At 37.2% G+C, this 17,277-nt stretch overlaps 1 protein-coding gene across 1 annotated transcript in view; it reads left to right on the forward strand.

Moving 5' to 3' along the window:
- Nucleotides 1–17,277, forward strand: part of LOC111154592 (mannosidase beta) — a 122,154-nt gene that overhangs the window by 80,390 nt on the left and 24,487 nt on the right. The window contains exon 12 of the mRNA XM_022514262.1: nt 11,167–11,385. Coding sequence (XP_022369970.1) covers nt 11,167–11,385 — 219 coding nt within the window. The remainder of the gene's footprint in view (nt 1–11,166; nt 11,386–17,277) is intronic.

The following is a 17,277-nucleotide window of genomic DNA, read 5'->3' on the forward strand; positions in this document are numbered from 1 at the left end:
AATGAATGCTGGGTCTCATTTATATTGAGTATTTTAAAAAACTCTATCTAAACAAAATTTTTTGTGAAAACAAAGACTTACCCATGGAATGGGAGAAGATATTCACAAATGACACTACAGACAAAGGGCTGATATCCAAGATCTATAAAGAACTCCTCAAACTCGGGCTCCTGGGTGGCTCAGTGGGTTAAAGCCTCTGCTTTCGGCTCAGGTCATGATCCCAGGGTCCTGGGATCGAGCCCCGCATCGGGCTCTCTGCTCAGCGGGGAGCCTGCTTCCTCCTCTCTCTCTCTCTCTGCCTGCCTCTCTGCCTACTTGTGATCTCTGTCTGTCAAATAAATAAATAAAATCTTGAAAAAAAAAAAAAAAAAAAAAAAGAACTCCTCAAACTCAACACACACAAAACAGATAATCACATCAAAAAATGGGCAGAAGACATGAACAGACATTTCTCCAAAAAAGACATACAAATGGCTAACAGACACATGGAAAAGTGTTCCTCATCGTTAGCCATCAGGGAGATTCAAATCAAAACCACATCGAGATACCACCTTACACCAGTTAGAATGGCCAAAATTAACAAGACAGTGAACAACAAGTGTTGGAGAGAATGTAGAGAAAGGAGAACCCTCTTAAATTGTTGGTGGGAAAGCAAGTTAGTATAGCCACTTTGGAAAACAGTGTGGAGATTCCTTAAGAAATTAAAAATAGAGCTGCCCTATGACCCTGCAATTGCACTACTGGGTATTTACCCCAAAGATACAGATGTAGGGAAAAGAAGGGCCAACTGTACCCCAGTGTTCATAGTGGCAATGGCCACAGTCACCAAACTGTGGAAAGAACCAAGATGCCCTTCAATGGACGAATGGATAAAGAAGATATGGTCCATATATACAATGGAGTATTATGCCTCCATCAGAAAGAATGAATACCCAACTTTTGTATCAACATGGATGGGACTGGAAGAGATTATGCTGAGTGAAATAAGTCAAGCAGAGAGAGTCAATTATCATATGGTTTCACTTACTTGTGGAACATAAGGAATAACAAGGAGGACACTGGGAGAGTGGAGAGGAGAAGTGAGTTGGGGGAAATCGGAGCGGGAGACAAACCGTGAGAGACAAAACCCTTAGTTTGAGAAAAAAACTGAGGGTTGTGGAGGGGGAAGAAGGGGGTGGGATGAGCCTGTTGGTGGGTATTAAGGAGGGCACGTATTGCATGGAGCAGTGGGTGTGGTGCATAAACAATGAATTTTGGAACACTGGAAAAAAAATAAAATTAAAAAAAAAAACATTTTTGTGAGACAGATTTAGCCTAGAGAACCCAGGTTGGTATATGTGTATGTGCATATGCTGCCTGCACAGAATGAGTTAGGAGCCATTTGTTGTTGTTTTTATAGTCCAGGGACATTTTAAATAAAATACAGATTACCGGTTTTACTGAGACACATTCACCCATAAAACGTTCTGGGCCCAGTGCCTTTGTGGGAGCAAAAATGATCTTCTGCCTCATATATTTCATTTCTTCTGAAGTTATTATCCAATTTGGGTTTACAATTTCTGGAACTATGGATATTTATGTTTCCTAGGAACATAGCATTTCACCTAGAACTTAGAAGATTTCTGTGTAAATAAACATGCTTTGTAGATTAGGCTGTAAGTAGACAAGTTGTACAGGCTGAGAGACTCCAGGATTGTCAGTGCAAATAACGTTTGAATGTGGAAGTTGCTCTTATTCTTGTGTGTCTGTGTGTGTGTGCACGCGTGCGTCCATTGTGGATGTCTGGAATTATCAGACATCTGGTAATTTCTGGAATTACCAGACAATTTCCATAGGCAGGGAGAAAAAGGCACAGAGAAGGCTCAGCTGTTCTATGGATATTTCTTTTCTATTTTTCTTTCTTCCTATTTTCCTTCCTCCCTCTCTCCCCGCTTCCCTTTTCCTTCCTTCCTTCCTTCCCTTCCTCTCTTCCTTTCCCTTCCTTCCTCCCTCCCCTCCTTCCTCCCTTCCTTTCTTCCTTCCACCGTTTGTCCCTCTCTCCCTTCTCTCCCCTCCCCTGCCCTCTCCTCTCCTTCCTTCCATCCTTCCCAAGAGACATAGAGACTCTTACTTTTTCTTTTCATTTTTTTGACTACCTTCACGTTTCACTCACCTCCCACCTCACACCTCTGGCAACCATCAGTCTGTTCTCTTTCCATGAGCTTGTTTTTGTTGTTTTTAAATTCCACATATAGGTGAGATCATACAATATTTGCTGTTCTCTGACTTATTTCACTTAGTATAATGCCCTCAAAGTCCATCTGTGTTGTCACAAATGGCAAGATTTCATCCCCCCCCCCCTTTTTTTAAGAGAGAAAGAGTGATCACGAGTGGGGAGGGGCAGAGGGAGAGAGAGAATTCCAAGCAGGCTCCATGCCCCGCATAGAGCCACGTGCAGGGCTGGATACCTTGAGCCTGAGATCATGACCTGACCTGAAATCAAAAGTTGGATACTCAACTGACTGAGCCACCCAGGTGCTCCAAGATTTCATTCTTTATTATGGCTGAGTCATATTCCATTTGTGTGTGTGTGTGTGTGTGTGTGTGTGTGTGTGCGCTACATTTTCTTTATCCATTCATCATCAATGAACATTTCGATTGTTATAGTATCTTGGTTATTATAAATAATGCCACAGTGAATATGGGGGTGCATATATCTCTTTGAGTTAGTGTTTTTTTACTTTTTTTCAGGTAAATATCCATGACTAGAATTGCTTGATCATATGGTAGTTCTACATTTAATTTTTTAGGTATCCTCCATATTGTTTTCCTTAGTGACTATACCAACTTACATTCCCATCAACAAAGCACAAGGGTTCCCTTTTCTCCACATCCTTGCTAACATTTGTTATCTCTTATCTTTTTGATAATAGCCATCCTAACAGGTGTCAGATGATACATCATTGTGGTCTTGGTTTGCATTTCCCTGATAATTAGTTAAGTACCTTTTCATGTACTTAGTGGCTATCTGTATGTCTTCTTTGGAAAAAGTGTCTGTTTAGATTCCTGGCTCATTTCTTTTTTTTTTTTTTTTTTTAAGATTGTATTTATTTATTTGACAGACAAAGATCACAAGTAGGCAGAGAGGCAGGCGGGGGGGTGGGTGGGGGGTGGGGGAGCAGGCTCCCTGCAGAGCAGAGAGCCCGACGTGGGGCTCAATCCCAGGACCCTAGGATCATGACCCAAGCCGAAGGCAGAGGCTTTAACCCACTGAGCCACCCAGGCACCCCGATTCCTGGCTCATTTCTTAATTGTTTGTTTTTTACTGTTGAATTGGACAAATAAATTCTTTATATATTTTGGGTATTAACGCCTTAGCAGGCATATGGTTGCAAGTATTTCCTCCCATTCAGTATGTTGCCTTTTTATTTTGTTGATGGTTTCCTTTGCTGTACAGAACCTTTTTAGTTTGAATGTAGTCCCACTTGTTCTTTTTTGTTGCCTTTGCTTTTTGTGTCAAATCCAAAAAAATCAAGCCAAGACCAGTGTCAAGGAGCTTACCACCTATGTTTTCTTGTAGGAGTTTTATGATTTTGGATCTTACATTCAAGTCTTTAATCCATTTTGCATTAACTTTTGTGCGTGGTTGAAGATGGTTATTCAATTTCATTCTCTTGCATGTGACTATCCAGTTTTTCCAACACCATTTGCTGAAGAGACTGTCCTTTCCCCATTGTATATTCTTGTCTCCTTTGTCATAAATTAATTGGCCATACATATATGAATTTATTTCTTGATTTTCTATTCTCCTGATCTATGTGGCTGTTTTTATGCCAATACCGTAATGTTTTAATTACTTTTGTTTTGTTACATGTTTTGAAGTCAGAAAGCATGATGCCTCCAGATTTGTTGTTCTTTCTCAAGATTGCTTTGGCTATACAGAGACTTTTGTGGTTCCATAAAAGTTTTTGGATTGTTCGTTCTATTTTATGAAAAATGCATTGTGGTTTTGATACGCATTGCATTGAATCTGTAGATTGCTTTGGATAGTATGGACATTTTAGCAGTATTAATTCTTCCAGTCTATCAGTACATAATATCTTTTCATTTATTTATGTCTTCTTCAGTGTCTTTTAACAAAGTCTTATAATTTTCAGTGTCTTTTCTTTTTTTAAGATTTTATTTATTTATTTGACAGAGAGAGAGACGGCAAGAGAGGAAACACAAGCGGGGGAAGTGGGAGAGGGAGAAGAAGGCTTCCCATTGAGCAGGGAGCCCAATGTGTGTCTCAATCCCAAGACCCTGGGATCATGACCCGAGCCAAAGGCAGACACTTAACCAACTGAGCCACCCAGGCACCCCAATTTTCAGTGTCTTATAATTTTCAATAATAATTTCAGTCTTTCACTTCCTTGGTAAAATTTATTCTTAGATATTTTATTCTATTTGATGCAGTTGTAAATAAGATTATTTTCTTAATTTCTCTTGCTAGTAATTATTAGTACATAGAAATGCAACACATTTCCATATATTGATTTTGTAGCCTACAATTTACTGTATTTATGCTAAAAGGTTTTTGTGATGTCTTAGAGTTTTCTCCATATAATATCGTGTCATCTGCAAAGAGTGACAGCTTTACTTCTTCCTTTCCAGTTTGTATACCTTTTATTTCTTTCTGTTGTCTCATTGTTCGAGCTAGGACTTCCAGTGCTCTCTTGGGTGGAAGTTGACATCCTGGTCTTGTTCTTGATCTTAGAAGTTTTGAGTTTTTCACCATTGAGTGTGATGTTAACTGTGGCCTTGTCCTATATGGCCTTTACTATGTTGAGGTATGTTTTCTCTGTAACCACTTTGTTGAGACTTTTTATAATAAATGGATGCTGAATTTTGTCAGACACTTGTACTGTACTTGTTCACATGAGCATATGATTTTTATACTTCATTTTATTAATGTGGTGTATCATGTTGATTGACTTGCCGGGGTTGAATCGTCTTACATCCCTGGAATAAATTCCACTTGATCATTTTATATAAATATATATATATATATATATATATATATATATATATATATATATATATATATTTATATATATATATATATATATATATATATTTTTTTTTTTTTTTACTTATATGAACTTGGTTTATTAGTATTTTGTTGAGAACTTCTGCATCTGTGTTCATCGAGGATATTGGCCTGTAATTTTATTCTGGTGACCCTGTTTGGTTTTGGTATCAGGGTAATGGTTATCTTGTAAAATGAATTTGGAAGTTTTCCCTCTTCTTTTTTTCACAAGAGTTTGAGAAGGACTGGTATTAATTCTTCTTTGAATATTTGGTAGAATTCACTGGTGAAGTTGTCTGGTCCTGGATTTTTGTTTGTTGGGAGATTTTTGACTATTGATTCAGTCTCCTTACTAGTTAATTGGTCTGTTCACCTTTTCTATTTATTCATGATTCAGTCTTGGAAAGTTGTATGTTTTTAAGAATTTATCCATTTCTTCTAGGTTGCTCAATTTTTTTGTGTGTATAGTTGTTCATAGTAGTCTTTTACAATTCTTTGTATTTCTGAGATATAATTTATAACATCTTTTTCATTTCTGATTTTGAGTCCTCTCTCTTTCTTTTCCTAATAAGCAAGTCTGGCTAAATTAGGTTTGTTGGTTTTGTTTATTTATTTATTTATTTTTTAAAGGAACCAGTTCTTTGTTTCAATGATCTTTTCTATTGTCTTTTAAGTCTCTATTCCATTTATTTCTGCTCTGGTCTTTGTTATTTCCTTCCTTCTGCTAACTTGGGGCCATATTTGTTCTTCTTTTTCTAGTTTAATAAGATGTTAAGTTAGGTTCTTTATTTGACAGTTTTTGTCTTTCTTGAAATGGTCATTTATCTCTGATCTTTCCTCTTAAACTGCTTTTGCTGCATCTCATAAGTTTTGGTATGTTGTATTTTCCATTTTCATTTGTCAAGGTATTTTTCAATTTCTCTTTTGATTTCTTTGTTGATCCATTGTTTGTTCAGTAGCATATTCCTTAATCTTCATGTATTTGTGAATTTTCCAGCCTTCTTCTCCTAATTGATTTCTAGTTCCATACCCGTGGGGTCCAAAAATACGCTTGAGTGATTTCAGTATTCTTAAATTTGTTAGACTTGATTTATGCCCTAACTGGTGATCTCTCTCAGAGAGTGTTCCATGTGTACCTGAGAAGAATGTGTATTCTGTTGCTCTTGGATGGTATGTACTGTGTCTGTCTGTAAAGTCTATTTGGTCTAATGTGTCATTTAAAATTCTGTAATTATAGGGACACCTGGGTGGCTCAGTTGGTTAAGCCGCTGCCTTCGGCTCAGGTCATGATCCCAGGATCCTGGGATCAAGTCCCACATCCGGCTCCTTGCTCAGCGGGGAGCCTGCTTCTCTCCCTCTGACTCTGCCTGCCACTCTGTCTCCTTGTGCACTCTCTCTCTCTCTCTCTGACAAATAAATAAATAAAATCTTTAAAAAAAAATAAAATTCTGTAATTATAAATGCTAAAGCAGAACTTGATATATATGAATATGTTGATTGATATATATGAATATGTTGATATGTGAAATAAGGAGAAAGGGAAAGGAAAGAGCTTGTTCCCAACTCCATCATAGAGCCCTTCCTTTATGGTGGTTCTTTTTCATCACTACTTTTTAATAGGCATATTATACTAGTATTTGCTACATACACATTATATGATAATATAAGTTAACTTTTTTTGATAGGGAGAGGAAGCAGCATTTGTTTTTGTACTAATGCCTTCGAAGGATATAACTTTTAAAAACTTTAATGTTCAACGTGTGATTTAATAATCTGATTGTTCCTATATTTTTTATCTCTAATTAGATATTTTAAATATTTGGGTATATCCTGAAGCAGTTTGAAAAGGGAAAAGAATAGTATGTGATTTTGGCACCCAAATATGCATAGTTTATGGCATTATTCATTTATGTGAAGACATTTCAGTGAGAATTCATGAAAAACTTAGGTTCAGATTTTTAGTTTACCTGATATGCTTAGTCATGTGTCATGACGAATTTTTCTATACACAACCTATGATGGTATAAGCTTTAATTAATATTTATAAAACATTTATAATCTTTTTACTCATAGTGTTGGTATTACATTTTTCATATCTGATGGATTTAAGAAATGGATTTTAATATTTGAGCATTTTCATTTCACAGTTCAGTGGTTAAGAGCTCATGATTCCAGGAGGATGAGAAGGAGGCACATAGCCCCACAGTGATGCAGAGAGGTTAGAAAGTAACTTCCTAGAAACAGCTCTATATTATGGAAATGAGAACATGAATTTCAGTGAAATTTAACCATGTCTTCCACACAGGAGTTCTCTACCATTTACTGTAGTCCTATGAAGTAGGTACTGTTATTTTCCCCATTTTACAGAAGAGACTGTTGAGGCTTAGATCTGTCCAAAAATAATAAGGTTCTGATTTGAGATTTAAACTCAAGTCATTCTGACTCAATATCCTCTATTATTTCCTTTTTTTCTCCTGCTATGCCTTTTATTCCCATGACCTATTCATTCCATTATGGGGACCCTGTATCTCCCACTCCCCTTTACGCATTTTGCCTAGCTGCTGACCCATCCACCTCTGACAACCGTCAGTTTATTCTATGTAATTATAAGTCTGATTCTGCTTTTTGTTTGTCTATTCTTTTGTTTTTGTTTTTGTTTTAGATTCCACTTGTGAGTAAAATCATATAATATTTGTGTTTCTCAGTCTGAACTTATTTCACTTACCATAATATCCTCTAGGTGCATCCATCCATAGTATCCTCAAGGTCCATCTCAAATGACACAGTCTCATCTTTTTATGGCTGTGCCATATTCCATTATATAATGGAATATATGTAATAGAATTATATATATATATAATGGAATATATATAATGGGATATATATAATGGAATATATATGTATGTGTGTGTGTGTGTGTGTGTGTGTGTGTATATATGCGTGCCACATCTTCCTTATCCATTTGTCTATTGATGGACACTTAGATTGCTTCAATATATTGATTGTTGTAAATAACGTTGCAATAAACACAGAAGTACACGTGTCTTTTTGAATTAGTGTGTTCATTTTCTTTGTGTAAATACCTGTAGTAGAATTATTGGATTATATGGTATTTCTGTTTTTAATTTTTCAAAGCACTTCCATACTGTTTTCCACTGTGGCCGCACCAATTTGCATTCCTACCAACAGTGCACAAGGGTTCCCCTTTTTCCATATCCTCACCAGCACTTGTTGTTTCTTGTGTTTTTGGTTTTAGCCATTCTGATAGATATAAAGTGATATTTTAGTTTTGACTTGCATTTTCCTGATGACAAGTGGTGTTGAGAATCTTTTCACATGTCCATTGGATATCTTTATGTCTTTTTGGGAAAAATTTTATTTAAGTCCTCTGCCCATTTTTTAATTGAATTATTCGGGGTTTGGTACTGAGTTGTACATGTTCTTGATATATGTGTGTGTACGCGTGTGTGTGTGTGTGCGTGTGCGCGCACGCGCGTGTGCGTGCGCACGCTGCTGGTAGTTTCCTTTGCTGTATAAATCTTTTTACTTTGATGTTATCCAAATAATTTATTTTTGCTTTTGTTTTTCTTGTGTGAAGGGACCTATAAAGAAAAATGATCCTATGGCCAATGTCAGAGAAATTACTGCCTGTGTTTTTTTTATGGTTTTTAGGTCTTCATGATTTCAGACCTCACATTTGGGTCTTTAATCCATTTTGAGTTTATTTTTGTTTATGATGTTAAAGAGTGATACAGTTTCATTCTCTTGCATGTAGCTGTCCATTTCTCCCAGCACCATTTATTGAGGAGACCGTCTTTTCCCATTGTATATTCTTGCCTCCTTTGTCACAGATTAACTGACCATATAATCTGTGGTTTATTTTGGGCTCTCCATTCTATTCCACTGATCTATGTATCTGTTTTTATGCCAGTACCATACTGTATTGATTACTACTGCTGTGTAGTATATCTTGAGACCTGGAACTTTGACATCTCCAAGCTTTGTTTTTCTTTTTCAAGATTGCTTTGGCTATTTGGGGTCTTCTCTGATTTCATACAAATTTTAGTATTATTTGTTCTAGTTTTGTAAAAAACTCTGTTGGTATTTTGATAGGGATTGCACTAAATCTGTGGATTGCTTTGAGTAGTATGGACATTCGAATAATACTGGTTCTTCCAGCCCACAAGCTGGGATATCTTTCCATTTGTTTGGGTCATCTTCAGTTTCTTTCATCAGTGTTTTATAGTATTCAGAGTAGAGGTCTTTCATCTCTTTGGTTAAGTTTATACCTAGGTATTTTATTCTTTTTGGTGCATTTATAAAGGGTGTTGTTTTAAAATTTCTCCTTCTTGGGGTGCTTGGGTGGCTCAGTTGGTTAAGCGCCTGCCTTTGCCACTCTGGTCATGATTCCGGGTCCTGGGATCAAGCCTCACATCAGGCTCTCTGCTTAGCAGGGAGCCGTCTTCTCCCTCTCCCACTCTCCCTGCTTGTGTTCTCTCTCTCGCTGTGTCTCTCTCTGTCGAATAAATAAATAAATAAATCTTAGAAAAGGAAAAACAGTGTATATAATTTAAAAAATTCTCTTCCTGCTAGTTTGTTTTTAGTGTGTAGAAATACTACTTATTTCTGGGTATTAATTTTATATCCTGCACCTTAGCCTCTAATTCTTAAGCACTGGACCTGTGTTTCTTAAGTAGAGGCGAGTTTGTCCTCCAAGGGACAGGAGCACATTTGGCAATGTCTGTAGACATTTTTTGGTGTGTGTACAGGGTACTACTAGCGTCTAGTGGGTAGAGACCAGGGATGCTGCTAAACATTATGTCTCCCCTTGCTCCCTTTTTCTGGTCACCAATGCACAAAATTTATCAAGTGCAGAATGTCAGTAGTGCCAAGGATGAGAAATTCTGCAGTAGACTGTACACTACCCATGTTGGTAGAAGGTAATGTAGAGGCACAGCATTCTTGAAAAAGATTGGGAGCAGGTACTGAGGAGTAAGCTGTGTTAATTATAAAAGGATATAAAGGATTGGTGAATAGCAGGTGCTGGTGGTTGTTGAATGCAGAAGGTTAATGGTTCTATTATTTTTCTGCAGTCACTTGGCATCCTGGAACTTGACAGTGTTTTTTTAAAAAGTGATCTGACATAAACAGACATTTCTCCAAAGACAACGTGCAGACAGCCAACAGACACATGAAAAGGTGGTCAGCATCACTCACCATCAGGAAAATGCAGATCAAACTATAGTGAGATATCACCTCACACCTGTCAGAATGGCTAAAATAAAAAACACAAGAAACAACAGATGTTGGGGAGGATGCAGAGAAAGGGGAACCCTTGGGCACTGTTGGTGGGAATGCAAACTGGTGCAACTTCTGTGGAAAACAGTATGGAGTTTGCTCAGAAGGTCAAAAACAGACCTGACTATCTAGTAATCACACTACTGGGTATCTACCCCTAAAATACAAAAACACTAATTCAAAGGGATATATGCACCCCTGTGTTTATAGCAGCATTATTTACAATAGCCAAATTAAGGAAACAGCCCAATGTCCATGACAGATGAATTGGTAAAGATGATGTGGGGTGTGTGTGTGTGTGTGTGTGTGTGTGTGTGTGTGTGTGTGTGTCTATGGCATATATAATGGAATATTACTCAGCCATAAGAAAGAATGGAATCTTGCCATTTACACCGATATGGGTGGAGCTAGAAAGTATATTGCTAAGTGAATTAAGTCAGTCAGAGAAAGACAAATACTGTTATGATCTCACTCATATGTGGAATTTAAGAAAAAAAATAAGCAGAGGAAAAAAAAAAAGAAAAAGAGAAAGAGAGAAACCAAGAAATAGACTCTTAATTATAGAGAACAAGCTGGTGATTACCAGAGGGAGGTGGGTGAGGGGGATGGATGAGATAGGTGATAAGGATTAAGGAGGATACTTGTCATGTTGAGCACTGGGTGAGGATGAAAGTGTTGCATCAGTATATTGTACACCTGAAACTAATGTTAACACAGTATGTTAACTATATTGGAATTAAAACAAACACTTAATAAAAAAGTGAATGATTTGTACTTTATTGGGTGAAATGTCTTTTAAATCATTTTATTTCTGGACTCAGGAAGACAAGACTCGTCCTTTTATCATATCCAGCCCTACAAATGGGGCCGAATCTGTTAAAGAAGGCTGGCTCTCTGTCAACCCATATGACAATAATTTTGGTGATGTACATTTTTATGACTATACCAGTGATTGCTGGGATTGGAAAGTTTTCCCAAAAGCTCGATTTGTATCTGAATATGGATATCAGTCCTGGCCCTCCTTCAGTACATTAAAAAAGGTAAGCCACTTTTGATTTCCCAGTGATTCAGAATGGTAGGTGATGGGCATAGGTCATTTTCAACAGAGGTTCAGAAAGTCAAATGAGACAAGATTGGGCGCGTTTGGGGTGGTATGGCCATAGACAGTCTAATGAAATGTGCTTAGTATTTAAATGAAAGTTGAGGAAGATCATAGAAGAGAACTTTTTTCTTTAAAGTTTGGGGAGCTAAATTTCTTGTAGTCATCAATTTGAGGATTATAACTTTTCGATCCTGCTTTTAATTATGTTCCTTCACTTACATTTATAAAAATTGAATGGGAACCAGTGGTTGCTTAAGCCTGACTTCTTATCATGCATGAAAGTAATTCTCACTTGCTACTTTCTGTATATCCTACAACTGTTTTCACTTACAGATATTCAGAACTGGATGGTTTGCTACAGTAAGAGAAATGAATGTGATAAGTAAAGTTTTATCTAATGTTACCAGGTCGAATTATTTCTTTTTTTTTGTCTCCTCCCCTTCGTCTTCTGTTTCCTTCTCCCCTTCTTTCTCCTTTTTCTTTCATGCTGCTGTATCTGACTTTCACTATGGCATTTCACTTTCTTTGTTCCTACAGATTCAGTTTCATAGGCAGATTTTATTTCAGAGTTGTAGGTGTTCCTAATTGAGATACAATTCACTGACCATACAATCTACCCATTTAAACACTTTCAGGGTTTTTGGTATATTCACAGAGTTGTGCAGCCATCACCATGACCTAGTTTGTTTTTTTTTTTTTTCCTTAAGATTTTATTTATTAACCATGACCTAGTTTTAGAGCATTTTCATCACTCCAAAGAAACTCTGTACCCAAATTACTCCCCACTCTCTCAGTTCCTCTCACCCCGGCTCTAGGCACCACTAATCTGCTTTATGTGTATATACATTTGCCTTTTATGAACAATTCATATATTAGAATCATAAGATATGTGATCTTTTTAGGCTGCCTTCTTTCACTCAGCATAAAGTTTTCATGATTCGTCCATGTTCTGTCATGTAGTAGTTTGTCATTTTTTAAAATTGCTGAATAATATTCCATCATGTGGATATACATTTTGTTTATCCATTCATCAGTTGATGTACATTGTGTATTCCCACTTTTTGGCCAATATGAATAATAATAGCTGCTGTGAATATTTGTATACATTTTTTTTTTGTGAACAATGTCTTCAGTTCTATTAAGTATACACTTAGGAGTGGAATTGCTGGGCCATATGGTAACTGTAGGTTTAACAATCCAAGGAACTGCCAAACTATTTCCCATAGTTTGCAAACACTGCACCATTTTACATTACCACCAGGAAATGTATGAAGGTTCCAATTTCTCTACATCTTTGTCAACACTAATTTTCCCTTTTTGTGTTTTTTTAACATTTCCCTGGAGATTAGCATTTACAGAAAATTTGCCTTTTTTCATGGCTAATGATGTTGAGCTTCTTTTCATGTGCTTTTTGGCCATTTGTATATTTTCCTTAGAGAAAGGTCTATTCAAAAACCCTTCGCCTATTTTTTAATTTGGGTTGTCTTTTTGTTATTGACTTGTGCCAGTGTTTATAGCAGCAGTGTCTGCAGTAGCCAAAACATGGAAAGAACCCAGATGTCCATCAACAGATGGAGGAATAAAGAAGATGTGGTGTATATATACAATAAAATACTCCTCAGCCATCAAAAAGAATGAAATCTTGCCATTTGCAATGATGTGGATAGAACTAGACTACATTACGCTATGTGAAATAAGTCAGCCAGAGAAAGACATACCATATGATTTCACTCATAGGAAATTTAAGAAATAAAACAGATGAACAGAAGGGGAAGGGAGGAAAAAATAAAATAAGATAAAAGGAGAAAGGGAGGCAAACCATAAGGAACTCTTAACTATAGGGAACAGACAGGGTTGCTGGAGGGTAGGTGCTGGGGGGACGGGGTAACTGGGTGATGGGCATTAAGGAGGGCACTTGATGTAATGAGCACCAGCTCCATACATATGCAGCTGATGAATCACTAAATTCTACCCCTGAAACTAATAATACACTATATGTTAACTAAATTGAATTTAAATTAAAAAAATTTTTTTAAAGAGTTATACATATATTCTGGATATTTATTTTAAATCAGATCTATGTTTTGCAAATATTTGCTCCTAATTTGTGTGTTTTCTTTTTACTTAGTTGATGGTATCATTTTTTTAAATTTATTTTTAAAGATTTTATTTATTATTTGACAGACAGAGATCACAAGTAGGCAGAGAGGCAGGCAGAGAGAGAGGAGGAAGCAGGCTCCCTGCGGAGCAGAGAACCTGATGTGGGGCTCCATCCCAGGACCCTGGCATCATGACCTGAGCCGAAGGCAGAGGCTTTAACCCACTGAGCCACCCAGGCACCCTGATGGTGTCATTTAAAGCACAAAAGTTTTAATTTTTTTTTTTTTTAAGAATTTTTACTTATTCATTAGAGTGAGAGAGAGTACAAGCAGGGAGAGGGGCAGTGGGAGAAGAGGAAGCAGCCTCCCTCCTGAGCAAGAAGCCCGATGTGGGGCTCAATCCCAGAACCCTGGGAACCCTGGGATCAGAACCGGAGTCAAAGGCGGTTGGTTAACTGATTGAGCCACCCAGGTGCCCCAGAAGTTTTAAATTTTGATGAAGTCCTTATCGGTCTTCTCTTTTATCTCTTGTGCTTTTGCTATTTTATCTAAGTAACCATTTTCTAACCTAAGATCACAAAGGTTTACTCCTGTATTGTCTTCTAGTTTTAGCTCTTAATTTTAGATCTGTGATCTATTTTGAGATAATTAAGTGTCCAGGTTCATTTTTTTTTTTTTTTTTTTTTTTTTGCATGTGGCTATCTAGTTACCCAGACATCATTTATTGAAAGCATTATTCTTTCCCCCATTGATTTTCTTGACCCCTTTGTCAGAATCAATTAACCATAAATGTTAAGGTTTATTTCTGGATTCTCAATTTGTTTCCATTGATCTGCCTGTCTGTTTTATGCCAGTATGCACTGTCATCATTACTTACAGCTTTGGAGTGAGTTTCAAAAGCAGGAAGTGTGAGTTCACTAACTTTGTTCCTCTTTTCAAGATTGTTTAGACTGTTCTGGGTGCCTTCCATTTACATATCAATTTTAGGATCACCTTGGCAGTTCCTGCACAAAAGTCCACTCGGATTTTGATAAGGATTGTGTTGAATCAGTAGATTAGTTTGCAAAAGTTATTACCATTAACAATAAGATGTTTTCTGATCCATGAACATGTGATGTCTTCTTTCACTATTTTGTAGTCTCATTGTACAAAATTTATACTTCTTTGGTTAAATTTGTTCCCAAGTATTTTATTCTTTTTGTAAGTAGAATTATTTTCTTAATTTATTTTCACATTGTTCATTAGTAGTATATAAAGAGACAGTTGATTTTTGTAGATTGAACATATATTTTGCAACCTTGCAGAACTTATTAGCTTTAATAGTTTTTGTGAATCCTCTGTGTTTTTCTATATTTAAGAGCATGTAATCTGCAGATAGAATTAGTTCTGCTTTTTCCTTTTCAATATGCATGCCTTTTATTAACTTTTCTAGGCTAATTGCCCTGGCTAAAACCTCCAGTACAATGTAGAATAGAAATGGTGAGAACAGACACCTTTTCTTAGGGAGAAAGCTTTTAGTCTTTTACTGTTTAGTAAGATGTTAACTGTAGGTTTTTCTTTTCTTTTTTTTTTTCTTAAGATTTTTACTTACTCATTCGACAGAGATCACAAGTAGGCAGAGAGGCAGGCAGAGAGAGAGGAAGGAAGCAGGTTCCCCGCTGAGCAGAAAGCCCGATGCGGGGCTTGATCCCAGGATGCTGAGACCATGACCTGAGCCGAAGGCAGAAGCTTAACCCACTGAGCCACCCAGGTGCCCCGACTGTAGGTTTTTCATATATGGCTTTTATCAGGTTGAGAAAGTTCCCTTTTATCCCTAGTTGGTTTGAGTGCTTATATCATAAAAGGGTGTTGGATTCTGTCAAATGCTCTTTTTCTGCATCTGCTGAAATAATCATGTACCTGGGGACCCCTGGATGGCTCAGTCTGTTAAGTGTCCAACTCTTGATTTTGGCTCAAGTCATGATCTCAGGTTATGGGCTAGAGGCCCACTTTGAACTCTGCACTCATCACAGAGTCTGCTTGAAATTCTTTGTCTCCCTCCGCCCCTCCCCAACTCATATATGCAGGTGCGCTCTCTTAAAATAAATATGAACTTTTAAGAAAGTCATAAAAATAATCATGTACTTGTAGTTTTTGTTTCCCCTCCCCTATTACTTGTGTAAAGTAACCACAAAAAAATTTTAAGACAGTTTCAAAATCTTCCTCAATTTTACCACCTGAATCCAACTATTTTTGCTTCCACACAATGCAGTTATATTGTGTTTTTAACTTTATTTTTTTAAAGATTTTATTTATTTACTTGAGAGAGCATTAGAGAGAGAGTATGCGCAGGGACAGAGGGAGAGAGAGAAGCAGACTCCCTGCTGAGCAGGGAAGGTGATGTGGGACTTGATCCTAGCACCCTGAGGTCATGACCTGAGCCAAAGGCAGATGCTTGACCACTGAGCCACCCAGGCGGCCCTATATTTTTAACTTTAATAAGTAATGTCATAACCTTAGATCTACCCCTTGTTTTCTTTTTTTTTTTTTCTTTTTTCTTTTTTTTTTTTTTTAGCACTACCATATTATAAGGTGGATTTTTTAGGAATACTTTTGTTTCAAAATGAAGGAGGATGGAGTTGAGTATCCTGACTCAGGTAGGAATAGGTGTTAGAATGGAAAGGAAGGAATGAAAGAAGCAAAAATATTTACTGAGCAGGTGCTCTTTACCAGAGACCCATTGTTTCATTTAGCAATGATCTACTCCCTCCCCCAACCCTTTGATTGAGGTCTGGAAGGAAATCAAGGTACTAGAGCGTGAGAGTTCCATCATTATCCCCAGATAGCAAGTAGGATATCTGGATTCAAGCTTACTGTCTAACACAGAAGCTGAATCATTTTCATTTCACATTTTTGGGAGGGATGACTGTTATAAATTGCTAAACCTTTTTCTTAAATCTATTAGCCTTTCTGTTTACCTTCTGATAATAATGCACTTGCCGTGTTTTTGTGAAATGCCTGATGATGTTCAAAGATACAAAACACTGTGTTTTAACATAGGGAAAGGTGAAGCTAAGTTCTGTCTGTACTATTCATTATGAAGCCTTGATTTAACCATTCCTCTTTTTTGAACTACATTGCTTAGTTGAGGATTTGGATTAGGTAATTGGGAAAATGAAAGAAAACTTAGGTTTTTAGTTAGAGGTTTTTTTCCCCCATATATTTAACAAAAATATTAAAATATCCCTTTCTAGTTTAGAATGCATTACTTCTTTGTCAAATAATCATATTTTCTTTTTTAAAAATTTTTATTTATTTATTTGAGAGAGAGAGAGAGCATGAGAGGGGAAAAGGTCAGAGGGAGAAACAGACTCCCTGTGGAGCTGGGAGCCCGATGCGGGACTCTATCCCAGGACTCTGGGATCATGACCTGAGCTGAAGGCAGTGGCCTAACCAACTGAACCACCCAGGCACCCAAAACAATCATATTTTCAGTAGTCCATTATCAATATTGCATAGTGATTAAAAGCTTGGGCTATGGAGTATACAGATTTGGATTTCAATTCTAAACTGCCAGGGGTGACTAGGTGGCTCAGTGGGTTAAGTCTCTGCCTTCGGCTCAGGTCATGATCCCAGGTCATGATCTCATGATCCTGGGATCGAGCCCTGCATCGGGCTCTCTGCTCAGCAGGGAGCCTGCTTCTCCCTCTCTCTCTGCCTGCCTCTCTGCCTACTTGTGATCTCTCTCTGTG

The sequence above is a fragment of the Enhydra lutris genome, unplaced genomic scaffold (assembly GCF_002288905.1).
Source record: "Enhydra lutris kenyoni isolate GAN:26980312 unplaced genomic scaffold, ASM228890v2 scaffoldscaffold3, whole genome shotgun sequence".
In the NCBI taxonomy this organism is placed as follows: domain Eukaryota; kingdom Metazoa; phylum Chordata; class Mammalia; order Carnivora; family Mustelidae; genus Enhydra; species Enhydra lutris.